We start from the raw sequence: 14,669 nt of genomic DNA, 5'->3' as shown, positions 1-14,669 counted from the left end.
AGGTGTCCAAACTTTTGACTGGTACATGTCGGCCTACTCACCGTGCCGTCCTCCATGAGTTTGAGGCAGGAACCAAAGTCAGCCAGGCGAATGTGACCGTTCATGTCCATCAAGATGTTGTCTGGCTTGATGTCCCTGAAGGTGACAGAAGACAGAGAGACCAAAGTAAATATACAGATGACTGAGAAAGAGAACTAGGAATGGAGGAAGAGAGGGGGAGTGCAATAAAATGAAAAACACAAATATCTCTGGAGGGGGAGACAGGGAGGGAGGGAGAGAGAGAGAGAACGCAAGAGCAAAAACCACTAACGCAACACTAGTGAGTGTTTGGTGAGAGAGAGTGAAAAGTAGATTTTGCTTCTGTAGAGAGAGAGAGAAAGTTTGTTTGCTCCTGGATGCCTTTAGTCTCCCATCATTAAGTCTTGTGTTTATTTGGGCTGTTCGTTGCCCTTGCAGCCTCTACTGCCAATAGGGCAGACCCCTCACAAGGCAGACAGAGGCTTGGTTATCCTGTCCCAACCAGAACACCCTGTCCCAACCAGAACACCCTGTCCCAACCACTATTCTGATATTACATCCCACTTAATGCAGACAATGTCAAGCCCTTGTCTTCACTAGTCTCCTTACCTATACACCATTGATACACAGTACAGTATAGCAACAATATACTAGACAGTACAGTAACACATCAATACACTAACAGTACACCTCCCGGGTGGCGCAGTTGTTAAGGGCGCTGTACTGTGCCATCAGAGTCCCTGGGTTCGCGCCCAGGCTCTGTCGTAACCGGCCGCGACCGGGAGGTCCGTGGGGCGACGCACAATTGGCTTAGCGAGGGCTTAGGGAGGGCTTGGTCGGTAGGGGTGTCCTTGTCTCATCGCGCACCAGCGACTCCTGTGGCGGGCTGGGCGCAGTGTGCGCTAACCAAAGGTGGCCAGGTGCACGGTGTTTTCCTCCGGCGCATTGGTGCGGCTGGCTTCCGGGTTGGATGCGTGCTGTGTTAAGAAGCAGTGCGGCTTGGTTGGGTTGTGTATCGGAGGACGCATGACACATCAAATGCTGCGTCGTCTCATAGCGGAGTAGTTTTGGTGACAGGATTTTACACACCACTGTACTATGTGTTGTTGTGATTCAAAGGCACTGCCAAATCAAATCGAGTAAGTACACACACACACACACACACACTAACCCTGACTGTGTTGTCATGTGTTGCTGCCTTGCTATGTTGTCTCTCTTTATGTAGTGTTGTCTCTTGTCGTGATGAGTGTTTTTTAATATATTTATATTTTATTTATTTTTTAATTTTTAATTCCAGCTCCCGTTCCCGCAGGAGGCCTTTTGCCTTTTGGTAGGCCGTCATTGTAAATAAGAATTTGTTCTTAACTGACTTGCCTAGTTAAATAAAGGTTAAATAAATTAAATGAAATCTCCTAACTCCAATTGTAACCCTAAACCTAACCCTTAATTCTAACCCTAAACACTATGCCTAAAAAAATCATTTCCCCTTGTTTTACTATCCTTGTGAGGTCTTCTGGATAGTTAAACCAAATACACACACACACACACCTTTTCGTGTGTGTATGTGAACCCTTTGGAAATACCTCTATTTCTGCATAAATTGGTCATAAAATCTGATCTGATCTTCATCTAAGTCACAACAATATACAAACACAGTTTGCTTAAACTAATAACACAAACAATGATACGTTTTCATGTCTTTATTGAACACACCGTGTAAACATTCACAGTGCAGGGTGGGAAAAGTATGTGAACCCTTGGTTTTAACAAGTGGTTGGCCCTCCTTTGGCAGCCATAACCTCAAACAAATGTTTTCTGTAGTTGCGGATAAGACCTGCACAACGGTCAGGAGGAATTTTGGACCATTCCTCTTTACAAAACTGTTTCAGTTCAGCAATATTCTTGGGATGTCTGGTGTGAACTGCTCTCTTGAGGTCAGGACTCTGACTGGGCCACTCCAGAAGGCATATTTTCTTCTGTTGAAGCCATTCTGTTGATTTACTTCTGTGTTTTGGGTCGTTGTCCTGTTGCATCACCCAACTTCTGTTGAGCTTCAATTGACGGACAGATAGCCTAACATTCTCCTGCAAAATGTCTTGATAAACTTAGGAATTCATTTTTCCGTCACTGATCACAAGCTGTCCAGGCCCTGAGGCAGCCGCAAACCATGATGCTCCCTCCACCATACTTTACAGTTGGGATGAGGTGTTGATGTTGGTGTGCTGTGCCTTTTTTTCTCCACACTTGTGTGTTCCTTCCAAACAACTCAACTGTAGTTTAATCTGTTGACAGAATATTCTGCCAGTAGCGCTGTGGAACATCCAGATGCACTTTTGAAACCTCAGACGTGGACAGCAGTGGTTTCTTCCGTGGTGTCCTCCCATGAACACCATTCTTGTTTAGTGTTTTACATATTGTAGACTCGTCAACAGAGATGCTAGCATGTTCCAGAGATTTCTGTAAGTCTTTAGCTGACACTCTAGGATTCTTCTTTACCTCATTGAGCATTATGCGCTGTGCTCTTGCAGTCATCTTTGCAGGACGGCCACTCCTAGGGAGAGTAGCAACAGTGCTGAACTTTCTCCATTTATAGACAATTTGTCTTAACGTGGACTGATGAACATCAAGGCTTTTAGAGATACTTTTGTAACCCTTTCCAGCTTTATGCAAGTCAACAACTCTTTATCTTAGGTCTTCTGAGATCTCTTGTTCGAGGCATGGTTCACATCAGGCAATGCTTCTTGTGAATAGCAAACTCAAATGTTGTGAGTTTTTTATAGGGCAAGGCAGCTCTAACCAACATCTCCAATCTCGTCTCATTGGTTGGAATCCAGGTTAGCTGACTCCTGACTCCAATTAGCATTTGAAGAAGTCATTAGCCTAGGGCTTCACATACTTTTTCCAACCTACACTGTGAATGTTTAAATGATGTATTCAATATAGTTTAAGCACACTGTTTGTCTATTATTGTGACTTAGATGAAGATCAGATCAAATTTGATGACCAATTTATGAAAAATCCAGGTAATTCCAAAGGGTTCACATTTTTTTCTTGCCACTGTATATATATATATATTTACCCTTATTTAACTAGGCAAGTCAGTTATAAAACAAATTCTTATTTACAATGACGGCCTACAGGGGGAACAGTGGGTTAACTTGTCAGCTCGGGGATTCGATCCAGCAACCTCTCAGTTACTGGCCCAACGCTCTAATCACTAGGCTACCTGCCGCCCAAGACCATACACACAAACAGACATTCTCTGATACCCAGCATCTCTAACAAACTGAAATGACTCCAAGTGTTCTATGAATGTTAATCTTCAGTACAGAGCAGCACATAAAAGCACTGTAGAAGCTACTGACAGGTCCTTCCTCAACTGTTAACAGTCAACATCACATGAAGGGCCTGCTCCTACTTTATAGCAGCGTCTAACTGAATCAGCTTCCTATTAAAGTTACACATTTAGACAGTGCCTGATGATCATATTTACCACTGAATCAGCTTCCTATTAAAGTTAGATTTTTAGACTGCCCATCTTTCCCATTTATAAGGGTTTGGTTTAGAAGCATGGGTGAGTCAGAGCAGTGCCTGATGGGAGTGGTGAGGGGACTCTAGTTGGGAGGTAGTGGTGTAGGGGGGAGTATGGGGGTACATCCTGCCTGGGGAGGGAGTGGTGTAGGGGGGAGTATGGGGGTACATCCTGCCTGGGGAGGGAGTGGTGTAGGGGGGAGTATGGGGGGGTACATCCTGCCTGGGGAGGGAGTGGTGTAGGGGGGAGTATGAGGGGTACATCCTGCCTGGGGAGGGAGTGGTGTAGCGGGGAGTATGGGGGGTACATCCTGCCTGGGGAGGGAGTGGTGTAGGGGGGAGTATGGGGGGTACATCCTGCCTGGGGAGGGAGTGGTGTAGCGGGGAGTATGGGGGGTACATCCTGCCTGGGGAGGGATGGGGTATAGGGGGGAGTATGGGGGTACATCCTGCCTGGGGAGGGAGTGGTGTAGCGGGGAGTATGGGGGTACATCCTGCCTGGGGAGGGATGGGGTATAGGGGGGAGTATGGGGGTACATTCTGCCTGGGGAGGGATTGGGTGTACGGGGAGTATGGGGGTACATCCTGCCTGGGGAGGGATGGGGTGTATGGGGAGTATGGGGGTACATCCTGCCTGGGGAGGGAAAGGGTGTACATCCTGTACCCCCATACATCCTGCCTGGGGAGGGATGGGGTGTAGGGGGGTACATCCTGCCTGGGGAGGGAGTGGTGTAGGGGGGAGTATGGGGGTACATCCTGCCTGGGTAGGATGGGGTGTAGGGGGAGTATGGGGGTACATCCTGCCTGGGGAGTGATGGGGTGTAGGGGGAGTATGGGGGTACATCCTGCCTGGGGAGTGATGGGGTGTAGGGGGAGTATGGGGGTACATCCTGCCTGGGGAGGGATGGGGTGTAGGGGGAGTATGGGGGTACATCCTGCCTGGGGAGGGATGGGGTGTAGGGGGAGTATGGGGGTACATCCTGCCTGGGGAGGGATGGGGTGCGGGGGTGTACCTCCTGCTGATAAGCAGCCACAGTTAAACAGAAGCTCTGGCTGCATGAGGATTTGGAGGGGAGAAGGGAGAGAGGGGAGGTTCCCTGAACCCAAAGAACAAAGGCTTCTCTCTGGACAGCAGGATAATGAGGTAATGGCCCAAATGACACACTATTCCCTACATACTGCTCTACTTTTGACCAGAGCCCAATAGGGCCTGGTTAAAAGTAGTGCACTAAATAGAGAATAACGCCTGGTGGCATTTGGGACTTGACCCGAGAGACAAAGAGAGAAGGAGATTTTCTTTTCATGTTGAATCAAGTCAATGGGATAAAAGGTAGACCAACGGGACACCCCCCCTACAAAGTAGACCTAGTAACAGTCGGCTCAAGTCTAGCTAAAATGATACAATGAAGTAATTTCTGTTTGTTCCTTCTCCACCAACCATGTGAGTGTTCCCACTGTGACTATTAACACCTACCCAAACCAGAAACCATGGATAGACGGCAGCATTTGCACAAAACTTCAAGCGCGAAACGCTGTATTTAACCATGGCAAGGTGACTAGGAATATGGTTGAATAACAAGCATTTCGCTACACCCGCAATAATACCTGCTAAATATGTGTATGTGACCAATAACATTTGATTTGACTCAATACTGACATGCATTCTCTTCAGAACAAACTCTTTTCCCAGTGTGCACCTGCGCTAACCTCTACTTAACACCTCCGTGGGTGTCTTTTAACCTCTCACTTTCCTGATAGGCTCAGACCTGGCCCTAGTCTGTGTATGTACTGTGTGTGTGTGTGTGTGTGTGTGTGTGTCTCCTGTCATCCAGCATGCCGTCATGAGTTCCTCCTCCAGATAAACCAATTAAAACCCAGTGAAACCCTGAGCAGAGATCAAACAAAGAACATGGCTACCACCCCTCTTCCCCCTCCCGCTCTCTCTTGCCTCATCTCTACCTCCCTGTCACCCGTGTCTTTATCCACCCCCCCTTTTCAATTCAAAGGACTTTATTGGGAAACAGTTGTTTACACTGCCAAAACAAGTGAAATAGATAAACCAAAGTGACATAAATAAGACAAAATGAACAGTAAACATACTCACCAAAGTTCAAACGGAATAGAGACATTTAAAATGTCATATTATGGCTAATAAAGTGGTGTAACAAGGTGCAAATAGTTAAAGTACAAAAGGTAAAATAAATAAACATAAATATGGGATGTATTTACAATGGTGTTTGTTCTTCACTGGTTGCCCTTTTCTTGTGACAACATGTCACATCTTACTGCTGTGATGGATATGCCCTTCCTCTCCTACCCTCCCTGTCTCTCCCATCCTCTCTCTCCCTCTCTCTCTTCCTCCCTCCCTCCCTTCCAGTAGGGCTGCGGTGACATGACTGTTGGGGGCGTGCCTAATTGGTCTGCTCGGTCCCAGGCAGGACAGGGCTCCTGAAGTCTTAAGGCTGAGAATAGAGGGAGGTAATCTCCTTTAAGACCTCACCAGCATCCATCTGTAAGGGCCATCTGGCCGCCAAGACAACACACACACACACTGTGTCTCCTCACAGAGACAGGGACCAAGATAAGGACACACACAGAGCTCTATGGGACCTCATCACCACTGTTTGGAAGCACGCTCATACAGATACTGTGTATACTCACCATTGGCTGTTGCTAATTCATGTACCATTCATGACCATTTCTACAACAGGGCTGCAGGGTCTATGATAGATGACATTAAAAGGTAATGAGATGTCTGTGGCCAGTGGTCGGTCTGATGAAAGAGATTGGGTTCTTAGATCAGGAAGTGGAAACAGGGCTGTGGAGCCCACATGGTTCTGATTAGTAATAACACACACACACATATGGCCTTGATCAATAGATGTCAACACGCACACACAATGAGACACACACACACACACACACAATGAGAGACACACACACACAATGAGAGACACACACACACAATGAGACACACACACAGACACACAATGAGACACACACACAGACACACAATGAGAGACACACACACACAAAATGAGACACACACACACACACACACACAATGAGAGACACACACACATACACACAATGAGAGACACACACACAATGAGAGACACACACACACAATGAGAGACACACACACAATGAGACACACACACACAATGAGACACACACACACACACACACACACAATGAGAGACACACACACACACACACTGAGAGACACACACACACACACACTGAGAGACACACACACACACACACACACAATGAGAGACACACACACACAATGAGACACACACACAATGAGACACACACACACACACACAATGAGAGAGACACACACACACACAATGAGAGACACACACACACACAATGAGAGACACACACACACACAATGAGAGACACACACACACAATGAGACACACACACAGACACACAATGAGACACACACACAGACACACAATGAGAGACACACACACACAAAATGAGACACACACACACACACACACACAATGAGAGACACACACACATACACACAATGAGACACACACACACAATGAGAGACACACACACACAATGAGAGACACACACACAATGAGACACACACACACAATGAGACACACACACACACACACACACACAATGAGAGACACACACACACACACACTGAGAGACACACACACACACACACTGAGAGACACACACACACACACACACACAATGAGAGACACACACACACAATGAGACACACACACAATGAGACACACACACACACACACAATGAGAGAGACACACACACACACAATGAGAGACACACACACACACAATGAGAGACACACACACACACAATGAGAGACACACACACACACAATGAGAGACACACACACAATGAGAGACACACACACACACACAATGAGAGACACACACACACACACAATGAGAGACACACACACACACACACACACTGAGAGACACACACACACACACACACACAATGAGAGACACACACACACACACAATGAGAGACACACACACACACACAATGAGAGACACACACACACACACAATGAGAGACACACACACACACACACAATGAGAGACACACACACACACAATGAGAGACACACACACACAATGAGAGACACACACACACAATGAGAGACACACACACACACACACACACAATGAGAGACACACACACACACACACTGAGAGACACACACACACACACACACTGAGAGACACACACACACACACACACTGAGAGACACACACACACACAATGAGACACACACACAATGAGACAAACACACACACACACAATGAGAGACACACACACACACTGAGAGACACACACACTGACACACACACACACAATGAGAGACACACATACACACACACACAATGAGAGACACACACACACACACACACACACACAATGACACACACACACACACACACACACAATGAGACACACACACACACAATGAGACACACACACACACACACACAATGAGACACACACACACAATGAGACACACACACACACACACACAATGAGACACACACACACACACACAATGAGACACACACACACACACACACACACAATGAGAGACACACACACACACACAATGAGACACACACACACACACACACAATGAGAGACACACACACACAATGAGAGACACACAATGAGAGACACACACACACACAATGAGAGACACACACAATGAGAGACACACACACACAATGAGAGACACACACACACAATGAGAGACACACACACACACAATGAGACACACAATGAGACACAGACACACACACAATGAGAGACACACACACACAATGAGAGACACACACACACAATGAGAGACACACACACACAATGAGAGACACACACACACACACACACACAATGAGAGACACACACACACAATGAGAGACACACACACACACACACAATGAGACACACACACACACACACACACAATGAGACACACACACACACAATGAGAGACACACACACACAATGAGAGACACACACACACACACAATGAGAGACACACACACACACACAATGAGACACACACACACACACAATGAGACACACACACACACACACAATGAGACACACACACACACACACAATGAGACACACACACACACACACAATGAGACACACACACACAATGAGACACACACACACACACACAATGAGACACACACACACACACACACACAATGAGACACACACACACACACACACAATGAGACACACACACACACACACACAATGAGACACAGACACACACACACAATGAGACACACACACACACACAATGAGACACACACACACAATGAGACACACACACACACAATGAGACACACACACACACAATGAGACACACACACACACAATGAGACACACACACACACAATGAGACATACACACACACAATGAGACACACACAATGAGACACACAATGAGACACACACACAATGAGACACACACAATGAGACACACACACACACACACACACACACACACAATGAGACACACACACACACACACACAATGAGACACACACACACACACACACACACAATGAGACACACACACACACACACACACACACAATGAGACACACACACACACACACACAATGAGACACACACACACAATGAGACACACACACACACACACAATGAGACACACACACACACACACAATGAGACACACACACACACACACAATGAGACACACACACACACAATGAGACACACACACACACACACAATGAGACACACACACACACAATGAGACACACACACACACACACAATGAGACACACACACACACACACAATGAGACACACACACACACACACAATGAGACACACACACACACACACAATGAGACACACACACACACACACAATGAGACACACACACACACACACAATGAGACACACACACACACACACAATGAGACACACACACACAATGAGACACACACACACACACACAATGAGACACACACACACACACACACACAATGAGACACACACACACACACACACAATGAGACACAGACACACACACACAATGAGACACACACACACACACAATGAGACACACACACACAATGAGACACACACACACACAATGAGACACACACACACACAATGAGACACACACACACACAATGAGACACACACACACACAATGAGACATACACACACACAATGAGACACACACAATGAGACACACAATGAGACACACACACAATGAGACACACACAATGAGACACACACACACACACACACACACACACACAATGAGACACACACACACACACACACACAATGAGACACACACACACACACACACACACAATGAGACACACACACACACACACAATGAGACACACACACACACACACACAATGAGACACACACACACACACACACACACACAATGAGACACACACACACAATGAGACACACACACACACACACAATGAGACACACACACACACACACAATGAGACACACACACACACACACACAATGAGACACACACACACACAATGAGACACACACACACACACACAATGAGACACACACACACACAATGAGACACACACACACACACACAATGAGACACACACACACACACACAATGAGACACACACACACACACACAATGAGACACACACACACACACACAATGAGACACACACACACACACACAATGAGACACACACACACAATGAGACACACACACACACACACAATGAGACACACACACACACAATGAGACACACACACACACACACAATGAGACACACACACACACACAATGAGACACACACACACACAATGAGACACACACACACACAATGAGACACACACACACACACACAATGAGACACACACACACACACACAATGAGACACACACACACACAATGAGACACACACACACACACACACAATGAGACACACACACACACAATGAGACACACACACACACACACACAATGAGACACACACACACACAATGAGACACACACACACACACAATGAGACACACACACACACACACAATGAGACACACACACACACACAATGAGACACACACACACACAATGAGACACACACACACACAATGACACACACACACACACAATGAGACACACACACACACACACAATGAGACACACACACACAATGAGACACACACACACACACACAATGAGACACACACACACACACACAATGAGACACACACACACACAATGAGACACACACACACACACAATGAGACACACACACACACACACACACAATGAGACACACACACACACACAATGAGACACACACACACACACAATGAGACACACACACACACACAATGAGACACACACACACACACAATGAGACACACACACACACACAATGAGACACACACACACACACAGGCCAGATGAGGGCCCTGCTAACAGAGAGCTGGGCCCTGCTGAGTTGGTCTGTTAGTCTCTGGGTTAGGCCATGCAGATCACTGACCATGCTCAGCTTCACACACAGCCCTCCACACACACACTAATGAGGGGGCCGCCACTACACTATTTTCTTAGTTCATTTTTAACCTTTAATTCTTCTTGGCAGGGTATTGTCTTCAACATAAAACAGTGAGCTATGTTTGTGGTACTGACAAGGCATTATGCTTACAGTGGCACAAGCATGTCACTGACCGAACCTCTTGACTGAGACCATTTCTATAACTAGGCCATCCTTACTTCACAAATGTGGCCTATATGCACTGATTCAAGTTATTCTAATTGGCCTTATATTGGAGAAATTACAGGGTTAATGCATTGTCCTTTCAGTCACACCCACACAGAGAACACACCCTCCTCAGGGGACCTTCTGTTAATGTCTCCACCCTCCACAAACCAAGCGCGCCAATCTCTCCCGAGAGGGGGAACCCACCACAACCCCCATACATACACCCTGTCATTACCAGCCCAAAATGTCTCAGAGGACCTCAAAGGGAACGAGACGACCACCGCCGCCCCGACTCCACGTAAAACACCATACAATTAGTGGGTCCCCATTTCGACACTGAGTCTATACTGCTGCTGTGCTATGGGACAATCAATGTTACTATAGGGCCAGCACGGCACACCCTAGCCCCTGGGCTCTTTCTCTCTCAAATCGTTTATCTGAGGCTTCTTCAGCGTCAACACTGTCATTATGTAGATGAGGCCTGGTGACCACTTCCTGTGTGTCAGAGAGAAGAGTGGTTCCTACCACACAGCCTTAGAGGCAGAGGGCTTCTCCTATTGGCTGTCGCGTCACTTATGACAAAACTCCCTCACAGCCAGGGCGTAGGTCAGGGGACCACCACAAAACATATATTTTTAGAGTTATTTTCTTTCATACAACCCAGTAAATGTGACCTTACATATACACTAAATGTTTTAGAACATCTACTCATTCAAGGGTTTTTATTTTTCAACATTGTAGAATAATAGTGAAGACATCAACATTATGAAATAACACATATGGAATCATGTAGTAAACAAACAAAGTGTTCAACAAATCAAAATATATTTTAGATTTTAGATTCTTCAAACTAGCCACCCTTTGCCTTGATGACAGCTTTGCACACTCTTGGCATTTTCTCAACCAGCTTCATGAGGTAGTCACCTGGAATGCATTTCAATTAACAGGTGTGCCTTCTTAAAAGTTAATTTGTAGAATTTCTTCCCTTCTTAATGCATTTGAGCCAATCAGTTGTGTTGTGACAAGGTAGGGGTGGTATACAGAAGATAGCCTTATTTGGTAAAAGACCAAGTCCATATAATGGCAAGAACAGCTCAAATAAGCAAAGAGAAATGACAGTCCATCATTACTTTAAGACATCAAGGTCAGTCAATCCAGAAAATTGAAATTGTCTTCATGTGTAATCGCAAACACCATCAAGTGCTATGATGAAACTGGGTCTCATGAGGACCACCATAGGAAAGGAAGACCCAGAGTTACCTCTGCTGCAGAGGATAAGTTCATTTGAGTTACCAGCCTCCAAAATTGCAGCCCAAATAGATACTTCACAGGGTTCAGGTAACATACACATCTCAACATCAACTGTTTAGAGGAGAGTGTGTGAATCAGGCCTTCATTTTGTAAATAATGTTTCTCCAACCGTATCTTACGGCAGAAAAGAGCTTCTGAATATCAGGACAGCGATCACTCACCTCGGATTAGACAAAGAATTCTTCAACAATAACAGCACCAAGCAGGACTCACAAGATATTCTCCAAACAACCCACAGTGCAGACACCCCAATTATTCGCAAGAGGAAGCGACGTAGAGGACGAAGAGCCGGATGCCACGTCTGGACACGCAGAAGACAACTAGGAAAGCTGCCGTTACCGTCAATATTACTCGCCAACGAGCAATCATTGGAAAATAAACTAGACGAGGTAAGATCACGAATATCCTACCAACGGGACATCAAAAAAACGGTAATATCCTATGCTTCACGGAATCGTGGCTGAATGACGACATGGATATTCAGCTAGCGGGATACACACTAAGTAAGTAAGGGGGGTAAGTCGAGGGGGGGGGGGGGGGGTCCTGTGCATATTTGTAAACAGCAGCTGGTGCACGAAATCTAAGGAAGTCTCTAGATTTTGCTCGCCTGAAGTTGAGTATATTGTGAAACTGCAGGTCATACTACTTGCCTAAAGAGTTCTCAGCTATACTTTTCGTGGCTGTTTATTTACCACCACAGACAGATGCTGGCACTAAGACCACACTCAGTCAGCTGTATAAGGAAATAAGCAAACAGGAAACCACTCACCCAGAGGCGGCGCTACTAGTGGCCGGAGACTTTAATGCAGGGAAACTTAAATCAGTTCTACCAAATCTCTATCAACATGTTAAATGTGCAACCAGAGGAAAAACAATTCTAGATCACCTGTACTCTACACACAGACACGTACAAAGCTCTCCCTCGCCCTCCATTTGGTATATCCAACCACAACTCTATCCTCCTGATTCCTGCTTACAAGCTAAAATTAAAGCAGGAAGCACCAGTGACTCGGTCTATAAAAAAAATGGTCAGATGAAGCAGATGCTAAACTACAGGACTGTTTTTCTATCACAGACTGGAACATGTTCCGGGATTCTTCCGATGACATTAAGGAATACACCACATCAGTCACTGGCTTTATCAATAAGTGTACATACTAGAGGTCGACCGATTAATCGGAATGGCCGATTAATTAGGGCCGATTTCAAGTTTTCATAACAATCGTAAATCGGTATTTTTGGGCGCCGATTTGCCCCCCCAAATTTTTACACCTTTATTTAATCTTTATTTAACTAGGTAAGTCAGTTAAGAACACATTAACATGGGTTAACTGCCTTGTTCAGGGGCAGAACGAAAGATTTTCACAGTGTCGGCACAGGGGATCCAATCTTGCAACCTTAACTAGTCCAATGCAATAACGACCTGCCTCTCTCTCGTTGCACTCCACAAGGAGGCTGCCTGTTACGCGAATGCAATAAGCCAAGGTAAGTTGCTAGCTAGCATTAAACTTATCTTATAAAAAACAATCAATCATAATCACTAGTTAACTACACATGGTTGATGATATTACTAGATATTATCTAGCATGTCCTGCGTTGCATATAATCTGACTGAGCATACAAGTATTTTTTTTATTTATTTTTTTTTATTTCACCTTTATTTAACCAGGTAGGCTAGTTGAGAACAAGTTCTCATTTGCAACTGCGACCTGGCCAAGATAAAGCATAGCAGTATGAGCAGACAACACAGAGTTACACATGGAGTAAACAATTAACAAGTCAATAACACAGTAGAAAACAAAGGGGGGGTCTATATACAATGTGTGCAAAAGGCATGAGGTAGGCGAATAATTACAATTTTGCAGATTAACACTGGAGTGATAAATGATCAGATGGTCATGTACAGGTAGAGATATTGGTGTGCAAAAGAGCAGAAAAATAAATAAATAAAAACAGTATGGGATGAGGTAGGTGAAAATGGGTGGGCTATTTACCAATAGACTATGTACAG

General features: G+C 45.5%; 1 protein-coding gene across 10 annotated transcripts in view; it reads right to left on the bottom strand.

Moving 5' to 3' along the window:
- LOC110521078 (serine/threonine-protein kinase MRCK alpha) overlaps window positions 1–14,669 on the bottom strand; it is a 116,936-nt gene that overhangs the window by 56,588 nt on the left and 45,679 nt on the right. For all 10 annotated transcript variants that reach the window (XM_036976101.1, XM_036976100.1, XM_036976099.1 and 7 more), the window contains one exon: window positions 42–135. In XM_036976101.1, coding sequence (XP_036831996.1) covers window positions 42–135 — 94 coding nt within the window. The remainder of the gene's footprint in view (window positions 1–41; window positions 136–14,669) is intronic.

This window comes from Oncorhynchus mykiss, chromosome 4 (assembly GCF_013265735.2).
Source record: "Oncorhynchus mykiss isolate Arlee chromosome 4, USDA_OmykA_1.1, whole genome shotgun sequence".
Classification (NCBI taxonomy): domain Eukaryota; kingdom Metazoa; phylum Chordata; class Actinopteri; order Salmoniformes; family Salmonidae; genus Oncorhynchus; species Oncorhynchus mykiss.
This window is presented reverse-complemented; position numbering and strand designations above follow the sequence as displayed.